General features: G+C 43.2%; 1 protein-coding gene across 4 annotated transcripts in view; it reads right to left on the bottom strand.

Moving 5' to 3' along the window:
* Positions 1-24,698, bottom strand: part of LOC100882703 (uncharacterized) — a 96,126-nt gene that overhangs the window by 51,721 nt on the left and 19,707 nt on the right. For all 4 annotated transcript variants that reach the window (XM_076529767.1, XM_076529764.1, XM_076529766.1 and 1 more), the window contains 9 exons: positions 24,249-24,499; positions 23,154-23,298; positions 22,625-22,837; positions 22,101-22,283; positions 21,277-21,474; positions 20,708-20,844; positions 20,306-20,642; positions 19,102-19,386; positions 135-18,898 (listed from right to left, as the gene is read on the bottom strand). In XM_076529767.1, the coding sequence (XP_076385882.1) occupies positions 135-18,898; positions 19,102-19,386; positions 20,306-20,642; positions 20,708-20,844; positions 21,277-21,474; positions 22,101-22,283; positions 22,625-22,837; positions 23,154-23,298; positions 24,249-24,499 (20,513 nt within the window). The remainder of the gene's footprint in view (positions 1-134; positions 18,899-19,101; positions 19,387-20,305; positions 20,643-20,707; positions 20,845-21,276; positions 21,475-22,100; positions 22,284-22,624; positions 22,838-23,153; positions 23,299-24,248; positions 24,500-24,698) is intronic.

Here is a 24,698-nt window from a genome sequence, read left to right as displayed (position 1 = left end):
TTTGGGAAGGTGTAAGTTTGAAAAGGTGGGAATTTAGGAAGATAGGTATTTGGGGGTCTCCAAATTTAAGGAGTTACCTATCAAGGGACTGAAGGATTTTCTAACAAACAAAGTACCTAAAATAACATTCCTACCTCGCTCTTAATATGCGGCAGGTACAGCGATAGACTCGACCCTCGGTCATCCAGGTCGGTTCGACTACTCGTTTTCGTTCTGCTGTACCTAGACAATTTAGGGCTGGCAGGTGTGATAGTCGTATCGCTATCCCCGGTCGAATAGTCGTCGTACTTCAACAAACTAATCGACCTAGCTCGAGTGATTCGTTCGTCCCTCTTTCTTCTTCTTCGATAGTACCCGTCCGTGTCGAAGTAGTACCTGTCCATAGAGGTGTCCCTCAGCTTATAATCGATAAAATCGTCCACTCTTCTTCTCGTCAGCGAAGTCAAGGAATCCCTCCAACTATATGACCGCGACGCGCTAGAAAGCGCGGATTCGAAACCGGAATCGTATCGATGCATCTTGTCCCTCCAGAAATCGATATCCGAAGAATAGGTTTTGAGTCTAAAGCTGTCGTCGGATCTCTTCAGTAGTTGGTCGGATTCGGTCTGTCTCATTCGGGACCAACTGTCGTCTCTTAGCTGCTCCTGTCTTCTCTTCCGAAGTCTGGAGGTTTCTTCTTCGTGTCGTCTCTTCAGACGTTCGTGTTCTTCCTTCAAGGCTTTTACTGTTTCTTCCCGTCTCGTTTGCCTGTCTTCGTCTCTTCTGCGCCGCCTTTCTTCGTCTTCTCTTCGGAGACGGTCCATTTCTTCCCGTTTTTGACGGTCCTCTGCTCTCCTGCGTTCCAGACGCTCGGTTTCTTTTCTTCTTATTGCTTCTTCGTCTTCTTTCCACTGTCTTTCTGCCTCCTTTCTCTTTCTTCTTCTTTCTTCCTCCCTTTTTATCCTCTCCTCTTCTTCTTTGCGTAGTTTCGATTCTTCCTCTTGGCGTCGCATGTCTCGCTCTTTTCTTCTTCGCTCACGAACCTCGTCTTCTTTTCGTAGCCTTTCTTCTTCAGCCTTTCTGATCTTCTCCGTTTCTTGTCTGATTTGTCTTTCTTGTTCTTCGCGTCGACGCTTTGCTTCTTCTCTTCTTTGTTCTTCTTTTTCTTGTTCTTTCTTTAACCTTTCAGCTTCTTCGGCGCGACGACGTTCTTCTTCTTCTTTCCTCTGTTTTGCTTTCTCTTCTTTCTTCTTACGCTCCTCCTCCTCGCGCTTGGCGCGTTCTTCTTCTTCTTTTTTGGCACGCTCTTCTCTTTCTTTCTTTCTTTGCTCTTGCTCCTTCCTGCGTTTCTCCGCTTCTTCTTTTTCTTTTCTTTCGTCTTCTTCTCGCTGTTGTTTTAACTCCTCTTTCTTGCGTTTTAACTTTTCTTCTTTCTTCCTTAAGGAGTCAGATTCGGCTCTCTTGGAAATTTCTTCTTCTTGCTTTTGTTTCTCTGCCTGTTCTTTTTCTTTCTTCTTTGCTTCTTCCTCTTGTTTACGTTTTTCTTCTTCTTGCTTCTGTTTTTCAGCTTCTTCTTTCTTTTTGCGTTCTTCTTCTTTTAACTTCTGAGCTTCTTCCTGCTTTTTACGTTCTTCTTCTTTTAACTTTTCAGTTTCTTCTTTTTTCTTACGTTCTTCCTCTTCCTTTAATTTCTCAGCCTCTTTCTTTTTACTCTCTTCTTTCTCCTTCTTTTTCTCAGCATTTTCTTTCTTCTTTTGTTCTTCCTGCTTTAGTTTTTCAGCTTCTTCTTTCCTTTTACGTTCTTCTTCTTCTTTTAACTTTTCAGCCTCTTCTTTCCTCTTGCGTTCTTCTTCTTCCTTCAACTTTTCAGCTTCCTCTTTCTTCTTGCATTCCTCTTCTTCCTTTAACTTTTCAGCCTCTTCTTTCTTCTTACGTTCTTCCTTCTCCTTTTTCTTCTTCTCTTTCTCCTCCGCTTTACGTTGCTTCTCTTCCTGTTCCTTCTTCTTACGTTCCTCTTCCTGCTTCAATTTCTCAGCTTCTTCCTGTTTCTTCCTTTCTTCTTCTTCCTTCTTTTTGCGCTCCTCTTCTTGCTTCAATTTCTTTTCTTCTTCAGCCTTTTTACGTTCTTCTTCTTCCTTTCTTAGCCTTTCTTCTTCGTCCTTCTTCTTTTTGTCCTCTTCCTGTTTTAACTTTTCAGCCTCCTCCTTCTTCTTTAGTTCTTCTTCCTGTTTCAATTCTTCTTCTTCCTCTTTCTTTTTACGGTTTTCAAGTTTTAATTTTTCTTCCTGCTCTTTCTTCTTGCGTTCTTCTTCCTGTTTTAATCTTTCTTCCTCTGCTTTCTTGCGTTCCTCTTCCTGTTTTAATTTCTCAGCTTGTTCTTTTTCTTTACGCTCTTGCTCTTCTTGCTTTCGTTTTTCCTCTTCCTCTTTTCTTTTGCGTTCTTCCTGCTCCAGTTTTTCTTGCTCCTCTTTCTTTTTGCGTTCTTCTTCCTCGCGTTTACGTTTCTCTTCTTCCTCCTTTAATTTTCGTTCTTCTTCTTGTTTCAGTCTTTCAGCCTCTTCTTTCTTCTTACGTTCTTCTTCCTCTCGTTTCAATTTTTCTTCTTCCTCCTTTTGTTTCTTTTCCTTCTCTTGTTTCAGCTTCTCTTCTTCTTCTTTCTTCTTACGTGCTTCCTCTTCTTGTTTCAACTTTTCTTCCTCCTGTTTCTTTTTCTCCTCTTCTTGTCTTAATTTTTCCTGTTCCTCCTTCTGTTTCCGTTCTTCTTCTTCTTTCTTTTTACGTTCTTCTTCTGCTTGTTTTAATTTCTCTTCTTCTTCCTTTTTCTTACGCTCCTCTTCCATTTTTAATCTTTCTTCTTCCTCCTTCTTTTTACGCGCCTCTTCTTCTTGTTTCAGTTTTTCTTCCTCTTCCTTCTTTTTACGTTCCTCTTCTTCTCGTTTCAACCGATCTTCTTCTTCCTTCTTTTTACGTGCCTCCTCCTCTTCTTTCAGTTTATCCTCTTCCATTTTCTTATGTTCCTCTTCTTCTCGTTTCAGTCTCTCTTCTTCTTCTTTCTTTTTACGTGCCTCTTCTTCCTGTCTCAATTTTTCTTCTTCCTCCTTTCTCTTACGTTCCTCCTCTTGTTTTAGTCTCTCAGCTTCTTCCTGTTTTAAACGTTCCTCTTCAGCCTGTTTCAATTTATCTTCTTCTTCCTTCTTTTTACGCTCCTCTTCTTGTTTTAATCTGTCTTCTTCTTCTTTCTTCTTTTGCTCTTCTGCCTTCAATCTTTCCTGTTCTTCCTTCTTTTTGAGTTCCTCTTCTTGTTTCAGCTTTTCTGCTTCCTCCTTCTTCTTACGTTCTTCTTCCTCTTGCTTCAGTTTGTCTGCTTCCTCTTTCTTTTTTCGTTCTTCCTCTTCTTGCTTTAATTTCTCAGCTTCCTCTTTCTTCTTACGTTCTTCTTCCTGCTTCAGCTTCTCTGTTTCTTCTTTCTTTTTACGCTCTTCTTCTTGTTTCACTTTTTCAGCTTCTTCGTTCTTCTTACGTTCTTCTTCTTGCTTCAATTTTTCTGCTTCCTCTTTTTTCTTGAGTTCTTCTTCCTCTTTCTTTCTACGTTTCTCTTCTTCTTGCTTTAATCTATCAGCCTCTTCTTTTTTCTTACGTTCTTCTTCTTCTTTCTTTTTACGTTCTTCTTCTTCTTTCTTTTTACGTTCATCTTCTTCTTTCTTTTTACGTTCAACTTCCTCTTTCTTCTTACGTTCTTCCTCCTCTTGCTTCAATTTCTCATTCTCTTCCTTCTCCTTCTTCTTCGCCTCTTTCTTCTTCTCTTCATCTGTCACCCACACGATATCAGTTCCCAATAATTTCTCCCGCAATATATTAATCGTCTCCATCAAATTCGTAACAGGTTTCTCCAGCTCCACCAATCCTACCCCAGCTAAATTTTCTTTCCACACCCTTTCAACCTTTTCAATACAAGTTTCCAGTTCCTGCAAACATGGCGTCAGTGTCCTCAACATACCAACAATATCCGCCACCTCAGAGTGCGATGGTTCAGCCACCGGTTTATCAGCAGACTGCTGATAAACGACCTCAATTGCCTTTCGCAGTTGCCGAAGAGAATCTATCGCCGCTTGTTCAACTTCTTCTTTCTTCAATATAGTTTCAATTCCCTGTTTCAGTCCTTCCAGTGGTTTCGCCAATGTTTTCAAAGCTTCATTTTCAATTTGAACTTCAATACCCAGCAATCCTTTGAAGCTGTCTATCTTATTATCTATCGTTTCAATAGAGTCACTTATGTCCTTAATCGAATTCGTTAGCTTCGTCGAAATCCTAGTAGCTTCCTCCAACGAAACGATTTTCTTCATTTCTTCTTTTCGAACCTTTTCACTCTGAGCTTTGGAAACAGTCTCCACAGCCGACTGCAGTTCCTTCAAAGGTTTCTCTAGGTTTTCAAGGTACACTGTCGGTGAATCTTCCACCGTCATGATCGACTCTTTCAGCTGCAGCAGAGATTCGGTTAAAGCTCCAATTACCTTTCGGCTCTCTTCTTCATTTGCTATCTGCTGAATCTTCTCAGCGGTCTGTTCTTCTATGAACGATATACTCTTCTCAAGGTTAGACAAAGACTCCACTATGGCATCTATGCTCGCTTCTTCTTCAGCAATCGTCAAGTTCGGTTTATCCTTCAGCAACATGAAGCTTTCATGAACCTCAGACAACGGTTGTACCAGGTTCTTCATTAGGTCACATTCCCTTACTTCGTCCGCGACGTTCGCTTTCATGTCAACGATGGTCATCCTGATAACCTCCACAGGTTGCACCAGTTTCTCAACCACGGACCAGTCCGACGTGACCTCTTCAGGTTCAACGACCGTACACTCACGAATCTCTGCGATCGACTTTTCTATTTCCTGCAGAGGAACCGCCAGGCACTCGCTGATCCAGTTGGACTCCTCAGGCAGCGACTCCACATCTGGTGACAGTACTCGTTCTTCGAGCACACAAATACTTCTCTGCAGCGTCATCAAAGGCTCCGCCAAGGCCGTCAGCATGGACACCTCGTCTATCGTGCGATCTTGAGCCGACTCGACGAGAATCTGGTCCTCGATCAGTGCGATCGAGTGACAGAGCTCTTCAAGAGGTTCTATCAGAGGATTCAAGCTAGTCTCCTGCTTTTCGTCGAACGACTTCTCTCCAGCCGTCTCCACCGCGGTCTGCTCGAGTATCACAGACACCGCCGCGTTCTTCAGCTCTAACAAAGGCTGCGCTATCGTCTTCAGCAACGAGAGGTCCTCTTTTTCAGACATGGACTGCGCGATTTCGTTCGCGTCCATCGACTTCCGCTCTTCGACAACCACGGCTAAACACTCTCGCAACTCGTTGAGAGGTTTGGCCAAGCCTTTCAGGGCCTGAGCGTCGTCTTCGGATATCGAGAAAGCTATTTCCGAAGGGGACTCTATGGTGCCCTGGTCGACAACCATGGGCTCCAGTGCCTGAACCGGTGAGTCCTCTACGATGTCCGCCCAGGTCTTCAAGGAAGAAGCGTCCTCTGATATGGTGTCTGCTGCCGGTTCAATTATGATCTGCTGATGATCGATGGTCGCCACTCGCTCCACCAGGTTGTGAAGAGACTTCGCGAAGGTCTCGAAGGCGGCGACGCTCTCAGCCTTCGACATCTCGCTCGCCATTTCAGGTGCTTCGGTTATCTGTTGAATAGCAGCGACGGAGGTCTTCAAGTCTGTCACGGTCTGCGCCATCATTTTTAAAGATGCTTCCTCCGCTTCTGACAGACTCTGCGCGCCCTCTTCGAGGACCATGTGCTCCTGCACTAGAGCAAGGGACTTCTGGAACTCTTCCAGAATGGGCTTCAAGGTTGTCTTCTCAAAGGAAGCCTTGTCAGAATCAAAACTCTCTGCAGCCTGCTCGATTATGTGCTCTCCCTGTATAGCAGCCATGAACGACTGCTCCAGCTGCTGAAGAGGTGCTATCAGTTCACTTAGCACCGTAGCTTTCTTCATCTCTGTCTCCTGAGGTTCTCTGAGGATCCCTGTTTCCTGCAGTTTGAACTCCTCGATAGTGCAGATGGATTCCTGCAGTATTTTAATGGGAACCGAAATGATTTCTTCAGTTGCCTTCTTCGCTGATTCTTCAAGGTTTATTGTTCCAATGACGCTGGCCATGACTGCAGGCCTAGAAGTTATGGCTGCACAGCTCTTTCTGAACTCTTCAACAGCCTTTCCGAATGCTTGCAACGCAGACACGTTTTCCACATCGAGGATTTGTTGTCCGGGTTCTTCTATCGCTGTCAGCTGCTCAACTATCGCTGCAGAGGTTCTCAAATTACTCAAGGATCGTTCTAGCTTCTTTATTACTGCTAGGTCTTCGGTGTCTCCTGTTAGGGTCAAGGTTTCTCTCGCGAGGACTAGTTGTTGTTGAATCTCGGCCACGTTTTTGTTTAGGTCCTTCAAGGTGGATTGAACAGGCAGTTTTTGTAATATTGGCATTGTCGCATGAATTTCTTGTACGCTTTCCTGTTTCACTTCCTGCACTGCTGATAAGAACGTTTCTTCAAGCTTCTGCAACGGGTGCACCATGTTCAGGAATATTATCGCTTCTTTCTTTTTCGATTCGGTTTCTTTGTCGACCTTCACAATGGTGGTATATAACTCAGCAATAGGTGTCACTACCATCTTCACGAAGTCTTCAGAGACCTTCTGTTCTTCTTCCACACCGCGCAAAGCAACTTTCTTCATCTCCTGCTGCTTCGCCACAGCCAGAAGACTCTCTCCCGCCTCTTCTACAGATCTAGCAACAGCTTCCAATTTCTCTGCCTTGATATCCTGCGTCTGATCTTGAACTATCTCCTGAACAGTAGCGACAGATAACTTCATTTCTTCAAGACTCTTCTCCGCCATTTTCAAAATGTTCGATTCCTCCATAGACGTTGCAGTTTCGCTTGTCTCTTGTTGGATAATACTAATCGATTTCTGCAACTCTTCAAGAACGGGTTGTAAATTCAACTTCTCTACAGGTATCTTCAGCTCTTCAGTGGTTTCTTCCGTCATTTTCTCTTCTTGCACTGCTGTTATCAAAGCTTTCTCTAACACGTTCAAAGGCTCGATAAGAACGTTCAATTTTATACCAGTTTCTTCTACCTTCAGCTCCTTAGCTTCTTGCATTTTCTCTTCTTCGATCTGAGACAGAGATTCGCGCAAGACGTGAACCGTGTCGGTGATCTTCTGAAGAACCTGTGCGTCCAGTTTTCCCTGCTGTTTCTCAGGTTTTTCAATTTTCTCTACCTTCTGTTGTTTGATCATTGCCAAACACCTTTCTTCTAACTGCTCCATCGACTTCGCGAAAGATTCCAACGCAGAAGTTGACATCTCTTCAGTTTGTTCCACCACTTGCTGAACAGCTGTGGCCGATGTCTTCAGTTCTTCGATAGCTTCGGTTATGTTCTTCACAGCTTCTAACTTGGATTCGGGTTCCATAGCCAGCTGCTCTTGAACCACGACGATGTTCTGCTTCAGCTCTTCCAGTATCGGCAAAACTGTCATTTGAGGCTCTTTCTTCATTTCTTCCGTAGTTTCCAGCTTCTGATGACTTTCTTGTTGAACTGTGGTGATCAGACACCTTTCTAATTCTTCAAGAGGATGCACCAGAGGATTTAGCACCTGCAACTTCAGTTCCGACTCCAGTGTTCCCAGTTCTTCCAAGTTTTCTTCCTGGATTCTCAAGATGGTCTCCTTCAACGCGTGAAGAGGTACCACAACTGTCTCCATAGCTTTAGCATCAATTTTTTCCATTTCCTTTGTCGTTCCCTTCACTTCAACTTGCTGTTGACTTACTAGGCACTTCTCTTTAAGTTCGTGAACTGATTTCGCGAACTGTTGAACAGCTGCTATTTTATCGATGTCTGATATTTTTTCTTCTTCATTAGTTTCGGTGGCGATGACACTTTGGATGATCGTCAGTGAAGAGTTCAATTCTTCCAATGACTTTTCTGCAGCTTTCATTAACGAAACCTTCTCTTCGGAATCTGCTGTTGTTGTTTGCAGCTTGACCTGCTCTTGAACAGTCGCCACACACTTCTGCAGCTCTTCAACAACCGGGGAAATGTCCAACTTCTGAGGGGATACACTATCTTTCATTTCTTCAGTCTTTTCAGGTTCCATCGAAACTGCCTGTTGCACAGTCGAAGACAACGAGGTTTCCAATTTCTGCAGTGGCTCTACAAGGACCTTCAACGTCTCTTCAAGCTGTTTAGTCTCCACGGTATCAAGTTTCTGAGCTTCTTGAAGCTTTTCTTCTTCGATCTTGTCGATGGTCTCCCTCAACGCTTTCAACGGACTGATCGCTTCTTCCAGAATCGCCACCTGCGACTGCTCCAGCTTCCTAGGAGCTAACTGCGCCTGCTGCTGAGACATCACAGCAACACATCTTTGTCCAATCTCTTCAACAGACTTCGCGAAGGACTTCAAGATCGAGGCCTTCTCCGTTTCAGACAGTTCTCTCGTCTGCTCGCTCACTATCTCTTCAACAGCCGCCACTGAAGCCTTCAGTTGCTCCAACGGTTCCTCAATAGCCTTCGCCACGGAGGTTTCCAATTTACCATCCAACTCTTTCCCACTTTCGAAGGTCACCTGTTCCTGTATCGTTGCAATCGACTTCTGCAGTTCTTGAAGAACTGGCTCCACATTTAGTTTAGAGACCTCCTCCTTCATTTCCGTTGCGATATCCTTCATTTCTTCAGAGGTGCCTTGCTCCACAGCAACCGATAAGCACTTCTCTAGCTGCTCCAAAGGCTGCACCAATGTCTGCAACACATTGGCCGCTTCCTTGGACTCAGTCACAAGTTCTTCAGCTTCTTGCGTTTCAATCTTGTTCACCGTTTCTCGCAGCACTTGAAGAGGACCTGATATAGCTTCAAGCACCTGCTGCTCGAATTTGGCTACCTGTGGCTGCGGCAGAAGACTTTCTACCTTCTGCTGGCTGGAAGCTATGGAACACACCTGGCCAATCTCTTCCAGGCACCTGGCGAACGCCTTCAAGGCCGTAGTCCTCTCTTCACTTGTGAGTTCTTCGGTTTCTTCAGTTTCGAGGTTCTGTATGGTCGCCATCGCGGACTTCAGGTTCTGCAGAGGACTTTCTATCAGTTCGGCTACGGAAGCCTCCATTTTTACACTTGATGAAGAGACCTCTTTAGCTTGAAGAGTCATGTGTTCTTCAACTACCGCGATGGATTTCTGCAAGTCCTCCAAAACTGGCGTGAGTTTCAATTTCTCTACGGATGAAGTTTCTTTCATTTCTTCAGTGGACTCTGTTTTCATTGCGCTGTCCTGGTGAACAGCTGTGCACAGTAGTTGCTCTAGTTGCTCTAGAGGCTGGACCAGAGGCTTCAGAGCTTCGATCACGTTCATCTCCGTCATTTGCATCTCCTCAGCTTTGTGCATCTCTATTTCAGCCGTGCTCTCGCGCAGAACTTGTATAGGTTGCACCATCATCTCTAAAACTTCTTCAAGCTTCTGAGTTGCGTCCTCCACCACAGTTTTTGGGTGAGTGACAATCGCCAGGCATTTTTCACCTAATTCGGTCACGGATTTCACGAAAGTCTCCACAGCCAACGTCTTTTGGCTGGACATCTCTTCTGCGCTCTCAGAGGCAGTCATCGCGATCTTCTGCACGGTGGCCACGGAGAACTTCAGGTTCTCCAGCGACTTCTCGATCGCCTTCACAACCGCCTTATTCTCTGTCTTCGTTGCTTTGACAGACTCCAGCGTTACTTCTTCTTGAATGGTGGCGATGGATCTCTTCAGTTCCTCCAACACCGCCCCAACAGGCAAAGATTGCAAAGGTTGAGCTGTTTGTGTCATTTCCTTGACCGTTTCTTCAGTTTGCACGATTTGTTCGGAAGAGATGTTCAGAGATCGCTCCAGCTCCTCCAAAGGATGAATAATAGTGTTCAAAATGGCGGTAGTTGTCTTCTTCGTTTCCAGATCCAGCATTTCTGTCTCTTCAAGCTCCTCCTTCTCGATTTTTGCTACCAATTCTCGCAGATTTTGTATGGGACTCACTATTTTCTCCACGAGGTCTGCTTCCAGCTTCATTTCTTCTTCCAGCTTCTGCTCTGCTGGCTCCACAGAGGGCGAAACTGATCCGAACGGAGAAGCGTCAGGTTTCATGTGCTCTTGAGACACCATAATGGCTTCTATGAGCTCCTCCAGCGGTTTCGCAGTGGTTTCTTCAATGTCTTCTTCTTTGCTCATCGACGCCATCACTCGGATCTCTTCAACTATCTTCACCTTCTTCAGCTCTGTGGTTTTGCGTATTGCTTGCATCAACTGGCTAATCGTCTCTGTCACGTTCTGAATGTTTATAGACAGCGAAATATACTCTGGGGATTTTACTGCCGTCTGCTGAAGAGAAGTGAACTCCTGACGAAGAGTGTCCAGAGGTTCCAGGAAAATTTGAAGAGACACCATCACGTTCTCCTTCAACGCGGGCGTCAGGTCTTTCTGAGTCAAACGAAGAATCTTTTCTGCAGATTGATCAAGGGATGAGAAAGTGGTCAGCAGATGTAAGAGGCGCTCTTCGAGTTCTGGGATCGAAGAAGGCGATGCAGAGTTTTGGATCGAGGAGATGGTGGCTCGTAAGTCGTACAGGATTTGTATCAGCGCGGTCAGTTCTCGGATTTTTCGCTTTTCTTCTTCGGATTTGGAGGAGAGAGGTTCTTCCAAGGCTGAAGAAACGAGATCTCGTAAGTCTTTGAGAGGTTGATCTACGGTGACGATGCAGTTTGTTGTTTTTTGTATTTGTTTGGATCTTTCTTCCTCTTTTTTTGATTCTTCTGGTTTGGAAGGTAATGCTTCTTCTTTTTTTAGAGATTCTTCTACTTTTTCTACTGATTTTGATGGTGTTTCTTCAGGTTTTTCTATCGTTTTTTTTTCTTCTACTTTTTCTTCTTTTTTTACTACTTCCTCTGTTTGACTTGTTGTTTGGCTGGTGGATTGTTTCGCTTTTTCAGTTTTTTCAGAGGATTTCAGTTTCTTCTCTAGTTCTGCATCTTCGGATGTCACTTTAACTATTTCTTCTTTTTTTTCTGCTAACACTTCTTGTTGAGATGACTCTTCTTTTGGTTTTTCTAGTCTACTTGTTTCTCCTATTTCTTCTTTCTTTTCTGTTGATGTGTCTACCTTCTCTTCTTTCTTCTCAGCTGGTGTCTCTAGTTTTTCTTCTTTCTTTTCAGTTGGTATTTCTACTTTTTCTTCTTTCTTCTCTGCTGGTGTCTCTACTCTTTCTTCTTTCTTTTCAGCTGATGTTTCTACTTTCTCTTCTTTCTTTTCTGCTAGTCTTTCTGCCTTCTCTTCTTTCTTTGCTGCTGGTGTCTCTACTTTTTCTTCTTCCTTCTCTGCTGATATTCCTACTTTTTCTTCTTTCTTTTCTACTGGTAATTCTAGCTTCTCTTCTTTCTTTTCAACTGATGTTTCTACCTTGTCTTCTTTCTTTTCTGCTGGTACCTCTACCTTGTCTTCTTTCTTTTCTGCTGGTATCTCTACCTTGTCTTCTTTCTTTTCTGCTGATGTCTCTACTTTTTCTTCTTTCTTCTCTGTTAATGTTTCCACCTTCTCGTCTTTCTTCATCAATTCCGATCCTTCAGTTGTACTCATCTCACCTTTCTCCGGTTCAGGTTCTTCTTCCACTTTTCCTAATCGCACTTCTACTTTCTCTTCTTTCGGTTTCTCGGTTCCTTCAGACACTACTTCCACTTTTTCTTCTGCTTTCGCTAATTCTTCAATTTCCTCAGGTAACGCTTCAACCTTTTCCTCTTGTACTGTTAGCTCCTCCACTTTTTCTGACAAAACTTCTGCAATTTTTTCTTTTTGGATCACTTTTTCTTGATCAGAAGAGAATTCTTCAGCTTCTTTCTTTTCAGTAGCTTCTTCCACTTTTTCTGCCACTTTTTCTTCTGTTACCAGTTCTGTTTTCTCTGTTACTTCTTTGTTCGCTTCTTCTATCTTTTCAGAAGTAATATGCTCTTCTTTTTTTACTACTTCTTGAAGGTTTTCAGATGATTGTTCTTTCTTAACAAGTTCTTGCTGTTCAGAAGTTTGATCACTCCTTTCTTCCTTCTCTTCTTTCTCAGATAAAATCTCTACTTTTTGTTCTTCTTTTTGTTCGACTTTTTCTTCCTTTTCCAATTTTGTAGCCTTATCTGTTCCTTTCTGTTCCAATTCTTTCGTCTTTTCAGTTGAAGCTTCACTTACTTTTTCTTTTTTTAATTGCTCTTGAACTTCTTCTTTTTGTTCCAACGTTTCTGTCTCACTCACTTCTTTCTTCGACAATTCTTCTGTCTTTTCAGATACTATTTTTACTTCTTGCTCTTCTTTTACTTGTTTTTCTAGCTCTTCTTTTTTAACCTCTGGCTCTTCTACTTTGTCAGTCTTCTCTTTTCTTGTTAATTCTTCTACCTTCTCACTTGAAGTTTCCTTTCCTTCTTTCTTTACTTGCTCTTCCACTTTTTCTTCTTTCTCCTGCAATTTCTTAGCTTCGTCAGATATTTGTGCCTGTATATCTTCCTTAACTTGCTCTTGTACTATTTCTTCTCTCTTCTCTACTTCCACTTTTTCAGACGCCTTTGCCTTCTCATCTGGTTCTTTCTTTACTTCTTTTTCTTCTTTCTTAATTAACATTTCTTCATCTCTCTTTTCCTTTACTTGTTCTTCCACTATTTCTTCTACTTTTTCAGACATTTTTGCCTTGTCATCTGTTTCTTTCTTTACTTCTTCTTCTTTCTTCACTTCTACATCCTTCTTTTCTTGTACTTGCACTGTTTCTTCCTTTTTCTGTACTTCTACTTGTTCAACTGTTTTTGTTTCATCATCTGTCTCTTTCTGCACCTGTACCTGTACTTCCTCGGTCAACATTTCTACCTCCTTCTTTTCTTTTACTTCTTCCTCCACTTTCTCTATCTGCTCTAACTGTTTTGTTTTATCATCAGCTTCTTTCCTTACCAATTCTTTTACTTTTTCACTTGAAGTTTCCACTGTTCCTGTTTCTTTCACCTGCTCTTCTATGTTTTCTTCTTTTTCTATTTTCTCAGACACTTTCGTACTTTCATCTGCTTCTTTCCTTGACAATTCTTCTACCTTTTCAGTCAGCTTCTCTGCTTCTTTCATTTTTATCATTTCTTCTTTCGTTTCTGTTTGTTCAGATATTACTTTCTCGCTTCCCTTCACCATTTCCTCTTTCTTTTCAACATGCTCTTCTTTCTTCTCTGAAGAAACATCTTTCTCTCCTGATTCCTGTTTTTTCATTTCTTCTTTCTTCACGCTATCATCTTTCATCACAGCAAGCATCGTTTCCCCACCCATTTCCTCCGACTTCATCTCCACGATCCTCACCTCATCCCTCTCAGGCGACAACTTCTCAATCGTCAGCACACTCTCTATCTCTTCCTTCGAAACTTCAATAACCTCTTCCACAACAGTCTCAATCTCCGTGATAGTAATCGGCACATTCACTACAGCAGTCCTATCCTCAACTTCCTCCATCCCCTCAACATCCTTCTTGACAGTCTTCTCAATCGCTATAATGGAGTCCTTCACACTCTCCAGAACATCAACCACAGCCGCCAAAGTTTCCACCAAAGACGATCCTTCAGACGCTCCATTGCGAATCAGCTGCACCCTATGCAACGACAAAGAAGAAGCCAACTGCGACGTAGAACTCGCCAGTGCCTGAAGAAGTCTCGCCGACTGAATCGATACAGCTGGTATCGTCTTCTCGTCGATCTTCTCCTTCAACACAGTCAAAGCCGACTGAAGCTGATTGGTCGGGTACAGAAACCCTTCCACAATAGCTTCTTCGTCAACAGGCTGCTCTCTGTTCTGCAGGAAGTGCGTCTGCGACAAACTTATCTGCTTCTGAAGCGCCTCCAGGGACTTGGAGATTACCTGTCTGATCGGTTCATCAGCGTTCTCTTCCAAAGTAGCGATTGTGGTACCCAAATGATCGAAAGAGCAGGCAAGGTTATACTGAAGAGCGAATTCGACGCTGCTGGGTCGCCGGGAGTAGTCGGTTTTGCCAATCTGCTTTTGGACGGAGGCAGTCGCGTTCTTTAATGACATCAGTGGTCCCTCGAAGAGCGATGCTCCTTCAAGGTTGGGAATTCTCTCCAGAATGCTGGAAGTTTGACGTTGTAGACCTTCGACAGCCTTGAGGATCACGTTACGCCTTTCATCTAGTAAGGCCGCTTCAGGAACCAGACTCTTGCGACTGCTCTGAACGACGGAGAGACAACTCAAGAACTCAACCAGAGGCTCCACAAGGTTGCGGAGCTCGATGATCACTTCCCTTCGCTGATCCAGGACCTGAAGCTCCCTAGAAGTGACGCTGATGGTGTTCAGCAGGTACTCCAACGGATTGACCAAGAACTTCGCTACGTCCGTCTCAAGAGTGTCTTCAGTTTCGTTCTCTAAGACCTTCATCCGTTCTTCAATGTTCTCCAGAGGCTTCGAGATGTCTCGAAGAGATTCCAGTAGCTCCTGCCTCGAGTAAATGTCCTTCACCACAAGTGGGACGCTCTGTCGTATCTCCTCGAGAAGACGAAGAACAGGTTGACTGCATTCCACCAAACTGGAATGGCGGTCCAACTTCTCTACCGCGTGATTGATCACTTCTTCCTCGATAGCGTTCAAAGGCTGAATCAGGTGATTCAAGATCAGTAGCTCTCTAGCGCCGTGTTGATGCTCCCGAAGAACTTCCTGAAGATTAATCAGAGGCTGCACGAGGTACTTCAACACGGAAGCCGTTTCTTCAACAGTCTCTTCGTATGGATGAACGGATCGTCCATAACCTCCAGTCTCCACCCTCATGGCTGAAATCGTTTGCCTAAGTTCTTCCAAAGTATTAGCCAGACTCGAAGTTGGCAGGGTGGTGGTTCCAGCCGTGGGCTGCTCGAAGTCCTCCAGGATACCCGTCACGTCCATCTGAACATTCTCCAAAATTTTGGACAAAGAAAGTATCAGTCTAGTTGCTTCTTCCTTCTTCGCCTCCGTTTCCTTCTTTGGGACGTCTTCGATCATGGTGATCTGGTCCGTTCTCTGAGAGGTCTCCTCGATGGACGTCTGCTCGATCACGGACTCCGTGAGCTGTGTTTCCTGAAGCATGGTGCTACTCGCCAGGGTGCCCTCGGCTGTGGTTTCCTGAGAAGTGTGCACCACAACTTCGGTCTTCGGAATAGTTTCTTCCTGAATGGTCTCCTGAGACGTTGCCGGCGTCTCTTGCGTCATGGACTTCACCATCTCCTTCAGCTCCTTCTTGTAAAGAGCCTCTTTTATAGAAATAGGGATTTGGTTTTCGATTTCTTCGACGATGTCAACTATCGGCTGAAGGGACTGCTCTTCAGCGTGGTCTCGGAGAACTGTCATGATAGTCTGAAGGAGATACTTCATAGGTTGACCGAGTCCTTCCAAGGTGCTTAAATCTGTAGGCTCATGGTACATCGATATGGCGTTGCGAAGCCTGGTCAGGGGTTCCTGAAGGTCGATTAGAGCTTCGATCAAGCTTTCATCAGTGGGTGGTTCAGAGTAAGATGTTTCTATGGCGATTTTGTTCATATCCCGCTTCAGTTCACCCACCGTTGAGCTCAGACCGGACTCCTCCTCCTCTTTGATGCTGTCTTCAGAGGTAGTCGAGAGCCAGTGCTTCATGGGATCCAGAGATCTACTGATTTTGTCAGCTAGTTCAAAAGTGGGAGTCTTCTGCTTCTTCTCCTCAGCCTTAGTTTTCTCTGACTCTTTCTGAGCCTTCTTCTTGGATGCCTCCTTCGCGATCAGAGGCGTGTCCTTCTCTATCTCTTCCAGTAGCTCCAAAACCGGAAGAACCGCGTCGGACTTCGCGTCGCTGTCCACGATGCTCTGAACGATACTCTTCAGCTTCTCGACCGGACTTATCAAATCTTTCAACAACTGTTCCTCTTCAGGGTCGTGTTCCTGGGTCAGCAGAGACCTCTGCAGACTCAGCAGGGTCTCCTTCACCTGACAGACTTGTGCCACTATTTCTTCGTCAACGGGATTCTTCAAGTTTGCAATGGCCACCGCGGAAGAGCCAATTTTCTGTCTCAGTTCTTCGATACAGATGGTCAGACTCGTTATTCGGTTCGGGAAACTCTTCTCCTGTTTCTCCAAAGCTGAAGACAAGGCAAAGTGGATGTTGCTCAGGTTATGGTCCAGATTCAGACCCTCCAGATTATGTCTCTTTGCCTCCTCAACTTCTATTATCCTCGCCACGGTCTTCGGCAGCTGCTTCTCGATTTCTTCCAACATTTTCCAGATGTCATTTACCGCTTGAATCGTCTCCTTCGATTCACAATGTCGCAGCACGGAGGATAACACGACCTTCATCTTCTCCATAGGCAAGTTTACCTTGCGTATCACTTGAAGTTCTTGAAAGGTTCTCTCTTCGGACGCAAGCGCCACCTGTAGGTCCAGTAAGGGTTCCTTCAGATCGAGCAAACTGCTCAACGTCTCGTCCTCCCTCAGCGTCATCGCAGTGTGCGCCGTGTCGGACACGCACTGCCTCAGCTCTATGAGACAAGCCGCGATTTCCGAAGAGGCCAATATCTTCTGAGGACTGGGCGCTCCGTTCGTGACGGAGTCCACATCCTCTATGCTCTGAAGAGCCGCGCTGAGAGCGGACTGCACGTCGATCAGAGGATCTAGTATCCTATCTGTCAGAGTTTGAGGCTCATCCGGTGCGGACCTCGAAGAAATCGTCTCCTCGTACTCGTTGGCTGTTCCGCTGACGATCTTCTCGACGCTGCGCAACATTTCCAGCGCAGGCTTCAAGGAGCTCTCGTCCAAACTCGTCATGGTCGACTTCAGCTGAGATATCGCGGGCTCCAGTAGTTTGAACACCATCTGGGAGTTCTCGACGAGCGCCATCGAGGTCAGAGCACACTGCAGCGAGTAGAGAGGACCTTCCAGGTTCACCAGCGACTCGATGCTGATGTCCCTCTTCTGCGGCGTCCTCAGTCTTCGGTACATCTCGTCGACTCGATCGAACACCGTGGAGAGTCGAGGATCGAGAGTACCAGCGATGTTCTCGTACGACTTGAGCGCCTCGCGAAGTGTCAGCCTAACTTCCTTCAGAATATCTGGTTTAGCTTGATCGACCGGTGCCTTCTCTTCCGTTGTCTTCTCCTTCACTCTCTGGATCTCCTGCATGCTTTGCCCCACGGACTCCTGTAGAGACTCGATTAATTTTGTTCGATGCTCCGACAAGATGCCTTTGGTTTCATAAGTCTCCAACGCTGACTTCAGGGTGTCGAGCTTGGCCTTCAGCTCGCGTGTGGGAGTCAGAAGCTCGTCTACCACCTTGGTGACTTCGGTCTTCGTGGTCGAGAAACGACCCAGAGCCTTTGCCATGTCCTCCACGGACTTCGACAGCGACTCCACCACCACAGTGTCCACAGTTTCTATGCTTCCCTTAGCAGGGTCCACAGATACATCATTCAGGAAGAAGTCTAAGGTGCTCAGTATATCCTCCAAGCTAGCAACTAGTCTCGTAGCTTTTTTATCCACAGTCAGAACCTTCCTGATATTCTCATCCAACTTAGACACAGCAGACGTCATCCTGATGAGAGCTACAGGTTTCTCACCCCGGGCTCTACCCGTCAACTCGTGCTCGATTTTCGTGATACCCATAAGAATTTCATCAACGGGGTCCGTCAGACTTTCTAGTATAGCTAACAGGTCTGTTTTGCGACTCTTCACGTTCTCCTGACGGTTGATCAACTCCATACCCCGAAGCAGCTCCTCGGTTGGTCCTCCAATCGCCTCCAGCAGCGAAATGCGAACAGTCTGTGTCAACGACCTGTCTCCTGCACTCTTTAGGGCCTTGGACTCTATGCTGGACACCTCTTCACACAAGTTTTGTATGGGTTTAATAATATTTTCCGTGATGATCATCTTGCACTGCTCTTCGGTTTCGGAGTTCAGCTTCGTCTCCAACTGGTCGATGCTCACCAGAGTGTCTCTCACGATCAGAACAGGGTCCTTCATCTTCTTCATATTGTCAAGCAGTCGTTCTTTGTTACTCTTCGACAGGGACTTGTCAGAGTCGCTCGAAGGTTTCTTCTCGCTGGATCTATCGGCAACGTCCTCCACGTAGGGCTCTTCCGTTTTGTTTATGGACTCTATACGCTGGTGCATCTCGGACTTGCTGGCTGATCCGCTTCTTCGTCTTTTGCCATCGAGCTCGCTGCCGACTGATGACTCCTCGGAGCTGCCCTTCTCTTTTTTGTGCTTCTTCTTCCTGTGCTTCTTCTTCTTCGGCACGCCAGTCACGGAGTCAAAGGAAGAGTCTCCGCCTATTCCGTCGTCTATGCTGGACCCAGCGGTTTTCTCTGCACTGAGACTGCGTTTCAGGTCTTCGGCCTCGTACTGTTTATGAAGCTGGTTCTCAGAAATAGACAACCTCGCTGAAGACAAAGCGTCAGCAAAGGTGTCGCTGTCGTCCTGTTTCAAGGAGGACACCGGAGACATCGGAGAGACTGGGGAGAACGGCTCGTCTTTCTGAGCACTGTGGAAACTTTCTGACTCAATTTTCTGACTTCTCTCGCTCTTCTCGCTTTTCGAGGAGGAGGAGGACTTCTTCCGAGGCGGCCTCGAAGGTGGCTTGTCGTCGTCCTCTAAGCTGTACCTAGCTGATCTTTTCAGGGAGCTACGGGAATCGCGTTCGGGGGAGGAAAATACTCGAGTCACGTCGTCTAATATGGATACGTCCTCGAAATCAGCCTCGGTTCGAAGATCGTCGCCGTCTTCGGCGCTGACGAAATAGTCTGGGGAGACGTCGATCACCACCGCCTCCATTAACAAGTTTCCTGAGTTGGAGGACTCCTTGACGAATCGCATGGGCGGCAGCTCGATCACGTTGTGCTCTGTAACATGTAATCATTTTAATTATTATGATTTCAAAACCAAGATAGGAAAAATAGTCTCCCGACAATATTATGGCCTGTTGTAAGTTAGAGATGTGCATTGGAAAATATAATTAAAATTTTTATAAATATTTGTGATTTTAAAGTATTGGAGATGATATGAGACTTTCTTGGACTTAGACCTGAAGGAAAAGTTTACACACCTGTCACGTGCTCAGATAACTGATCAGCATACATCTCCACGATCTGCAGAGCTTCTTCCTCCGTGAGATCAGGCGTTTCGTACAGGCTGACGGAAACTTCCTTGCCATCGAAGCTGAAGGACACTTCTCCTCGATCGTCTAACGTGACGGAATGGTCAGTTTGCGGTGTATCGTACAATTGAGATGTTCTTTCCTCGTGAATCGTTGAGAGGGACAAGTTCCGGGCGAGTTCATGGCCATTGGGTGACATGGGCTCTTTCGCTTCTTTGCGAACTGGAAATTTATCTGCAAAACAAGGTGAAATTCAATTAAACTGAACGAAGAATGGAGAGTAGATAGAATAATGTGGAATAGATAAACGTTGGGGAGAGCTGTGTCATTGACTGCTCGATAAATGACCTCCTCCTAAGTCTTAACCCAAAGCCCCAAACTCGTGTAAAATTCAATTAAACTAAACGAAATATTATGGAGAGTAGAAAGAAAATTATGGAACAGATAAACGTTGGGACGAGTTGGGTCGTTGACCTCTCGATAAATGACCGTCTGCTAAGACTTAACCCAAAGCTCCAAACTCGGGTAAGATTCGATTAAACTGAACGAAATATTATGGAGAGTAAAAAGAATATTATGGAACAGATAACGTTGGAACGTTGGGACGAGTTGGGTCGTCGACCGCTCGATAAGTGACCGCTTCGTAAGTCCTAAGCCCCAAAACCCCAAACTCGGGTAAAATTTAATTAAACTGAACGAAATACCAGTTGTTATCATCGTAGAATATTATGGAATAGATAAACGTTGGGAGAGCTGTGTCATTGACCGCTCGATAAGTGACCGCCTCCTAAGTCCTATCTCCAAAACCCCAAAATCTGGTAAAATTGAATTAAGCTGAACGAAATATCAGTTATTATCGAACAATATTATGGAATAGATAAACGTTGGGAGAGCTGTGTCATTGACCGCTCGATAAGTGACCGCCTCCTAAGTCCTATCTCCAAAACCCCAAAATCTGGTAAAATTGAATTAAACTGAACGAAATATCAGTTATTATCGAACAATATTATGGAATAGATAAACATTGGGTTGAGTTGTTCCCATGGAACATTGACTGCTCGATAAGTAACCGCCACCTAAGTCTCCAAAAGCCCCCAAAGCCCCAAAATCCGTTACTTATCGAGCGACCACAAACTGATCTCATCAAACTAACCTTCAAAGCCCAAAAGGGACGCAGAACTACTGACAGTTCCCATACAGTTGGTAGCTTCACACGTGTATGTCCCCAAACAACACGTTCCATCCTGTCCCGAGATAATCCTGTGAATATCTCCGGGTTTCAACTCGACACCATCTTTGTACCACTTAAGAATCGGTTGTGGGACACCGATCACTTTGCACTCTAAGTTCACTGCACCCTCCTCGGACAAAATGGCGCGCAGACTCTCGAGGAACTTGGGCTTCTTGTAGTGCTTGGGAATGATTAGTTTGAGAAAGCAGGAAGAGACGCTTTCGCCGAATTCGTTGGAAGCCACGCATTTCCACTCGGCCTATAAATCGATTAATTTATTCCTCGCATTTGTTGAACGATTAATTTATTCCTGCAGGTACTTACTTGATCGACGAATTCGAGCTTTCTTACGTCGAGATGGCACGTGCCAAGATTCTCCTTGGCAATCTGATATTTTTCATTCTCCTCGACTGGCACGTCGTCCCTGTACCAAGCGAGACTTGGCACCGGGGAAATACTGACTGTAAATTTATCGATTCGAACATTATTCGTTGCTTAAAATATTACATCGATGAGGAACGAACGCGACGCGTCGTCTTTCGCCTGCGTCGTTTGTCCTTTCACTTTGTTGGGGAAATGTAACTGGGCTTTTATGAACTATTATTTTTAGAATTATGCTAGGATTGTGTCGGTACGATGACAAAAGCTCTATGTTGGGAAGCCTACCGAGACGGTACAAACTTCAGAGTTCAGGCTAATAATAGGTATTCTTGAATAGATATTATTAGGCTAAACTCGATCTTAGATATCAATCTCAAATGAACTAAACTTTATAACTCAACAAAATTGAGACACTGAACATTTTTTCGTTAGGTTCATGTTATTACTACAAGTCGACTCGAATGTGCAATCTCTGGTTCTCTAAATTTTTAGGTATGAAACAGTGCTTTTACCTTGTACGGTAAAATGAAACTCTTCGTTGATTCTTGCCTCGCAGCTCCTCAGACCTTTGATGAACGTGGGTGGCTGGTTCGTAGTCAGCAGTTGCAGGCGTTCTTCTTCGTTCAACTGATTCTGAATATCTTCGATTGTCAATTCAGCTGTGCTTTTCGCTTCACCCATGCAGTTTCTCGCGATGCAACAGTACGATCCTGATAAATTATTGCAACATTGTGAAAATCGTATCAACATGTACAAACAGAAATTTGTGTAGCAGCATCAAAATGGCGGCAATGTGGACAAATAAAAATTGTGTGCATCATGAATATTGTAGGAACATGAAGATATTAAAATTGTGGCACTTTTAGCAACATAGATAAATACAAATTATAGCAACATTGTGAATATTGTAGCAATATGATCAAGTTAAAACTATAGCAAGAAAGTGACAATTCTAGCAACATGGACAAATCAGAATTATAGCAACAAAATGAAAATAGCAATTAAATAATTGAAGTTTTAAATGTCGCAGTGAAAATTGATTTTGTATAATGTACATTGAGTTTGTAATTAAAGTGGTTTCATTATATAATCGTTTAGTGTGTCATTCTATGTAACTGTAATTATAGTGTGTTCTGCTGTATAAGGTTGTTTTAAACGTGACACTAAATATAGGATATTAAAAAATAAAAGAATACATTTTTATTTTTCTACAAAAGTTATTAGTAATTTCTTTTTGAAAATTAAAAAAAAAATGTTGAGAATGAAAAATATAATTTGAATGATTTTTTTTATTGCATATAAATATATTATAAATGTTGGAGTGTAGTGTGGATACCTAAGGAGTTGGTCCCAGTTAATTGATAAACGTCTCCTGGTTTTAATTCCTGGCCATCTTTGAACCACCTGAGGAGAGGTGTGGGAAATCCTACGACCTTGCACTCGAAGGACACCAAACCTTCTTCTGTCAGGACAGCTTTCAAGCTCTCCATGAAGCGTGGCTTCCTGTAGTTCTTTGGAACTTGAATCAAAATATAAATTAGTTCATCACTTATCTTTTATGTTAGAATCCATATAATATAATAAACTTTGGCTTATAAGGCTGTCTCGCAAGAATATTGTATTTTTGTAACTTAATACTGATCCCATAAAGAAAATCGAATAGTGTAAATATTACAATGTGACACTGAAATTATAATGAAATTTGGTAGTGATATTTGTAATGCAATTTTTACTTTTAATAATTAATACAAATTTAATAGCGCCTTGTCAGTGTGATGTTGGATAAAGTTAAGGATTAAATTTTGTCAGTTGCAGTACTAAATGTAATTTTTCTGAAAGTGTCAATATAATTTTACTTACTGGACATTGCAACATAGCAAGTTGTAAATTGTTTCATATCTTCGGCACTCGTGGCGACACATTTCCATTCGCCTTCGTCCATGGCTTCTACGGGGTTCACCTCTATGGAATATCCACCGAGGCCGTCCTCCATCACATGGTACTTCTCGCTGGGTTCGATTCTGCCTTCCTTGTTGTACCACGTGATTGCTTTCGGCCATGGTGGTACTTGGACTATTTAGAAATAAAAGATGTAACATTCAATTTTTACTCAATTTTCATTATCAAAGGAGCAATTATAATACAATATATTATAACATTATTAATGAATCTTTAATCTATCGAAAGAAGCTTGAAACATTCGATGACAACAAATAATTATCAAACTTGATAAACTTCTCCATTTATCATCTAATAAATTTCTCTCTCTAATAAATAACTCTCTTCGGGATAATGTTTAGAAGGCGAAGAACATATATGACACAATTTGTCTGTAAAATATGTATGATAAAAAAGTTTGAGGATATTATATGTAGAGTTTATAGAATACCTTGGCAAGAGAGACGAAGAGTATCTCCAATCCTGCAGCAGTCGTCCTGCAAGATTCTCGTGAAAATAGGAAGAGGACCAGAGGGTGTCAAAGAATCCGCAGGTTTCAGAGATCCTTCTCTGCTACCCTTTCCAACTACGTGTACCTGAGCATTTAATTTCCACATATTTATTCATTTATTAACTATAGTGATTCAGTTGTTGTTACAAAGACAATACGTCGAAAAGATTGCATTCTTACTTCAAATTTTCTGATAGATACAAAATTTGCATTCTAGTAGATTCTCGTTGGATTTAGATAAGTATCAAAATTCTGATAGATACTATTCTGACAATGAGAATAGATAGAAGTAGATACTACTCTATAATATATCCTAATATATCTATATAATGTATCCTAATATATTAGGTCGAGTCATAAGTAACTTCCGTTTTCTTATCAGACATTTATTTCGTTCTCATTAAACAACAAAATTATATTATTTTATTATATATTCACCACTATTTTCTATAACCTTCTCCCATTTTCCTGGTAGTTTATCAATTCCTTCCTTGTAAAATGTGGTTGGTTTGGACTGGAAGAAGCTTTCAACAGCCTGCCTGACTTGCTCCTCAGAATTGAAGGTTTTTCCATTTAAAAAGTTTTGTAAGGAACAGAAAAGGTGGTAGTCTGTCGAGGCAAGATCTGAGGAGTAAGGTGGATGTGGTAAAACAGACCATCCAAGCTCAAGAATTTTTTCTTGAGTCACCCTTGCTGTATGCGGTCACGCGTTGTCGTGTAAAAGAATGACATTTCTACGATTGACGAGTGCAGGGCGCTTTTCTAGGAGTTTCTCTTGCACTCTTTGCAATTGCTGAATGTATTTATCCGCAGTAATCGTTAAATTTAACTTCAACAACTCATGGTGACTTATACCTTCATAATCTCACCATACACACAATAAAATCTATTTAGCTGCATCGGAAGTTACTTATGACTCGACCTAATATTTATATAACATATTTATAATATATAATGTATCCTAATAGTATATAAACGATATCCAAATATCATCAAAATAGTACCAAAACAGTATCTAAATAGTATTTAACTTACTTTTGAAGAGGAATAAGCGATTCCCATGCAATTCACTGCCTCGCAAGTATAAATGCCAAGGGAGGTCGGGTCATCAGGGTTGGCAGTTAAAGCAAAAACATCGCCAGCTTTTATTTCCTTGTCATCTTTGAACCATCTTAACACCGGGGTTGGTACCCCGATGACTTTACACTCCAACGATACGGTTCCGGTTTCTGTTAAAAGAGCACGAAGCTCCTCCACGAACTCTGGCCTTTTATATGCTTTTGGGACTAAATCACAAACATAAAAAGATATTATTACACTTATTAAATTTAAGACTTAAATCTAATATTAAGACTTAATGTGGAAGCTTATTGGACTCAAATTTAAAATCTTATGAATTTTTTAATTGTAGGATTTTTGAAATTTGAGAACTTTTTAATTTTAGAATCATAGGATATTGCAATCTTTGGATTTTTAAATTTTGAG

The sequence above is a fragment of the Megachile rotundata genome, chromosome 3 (genome assembly GCF_050947335.1).
Source record: "Megachile rotundata isolate GNS110a chromosome 3, iyMegRotu1, whole genome shotgun sequence".
NCBI lineage: Eukaryota > Metazoa > Arthropoda > Insecta > Hymenoptera > Megachilidae > Megachile > Megachile rotundata.
This window is presented reverse-complemented; position numbering and strand designations above follow the sequence as displayed.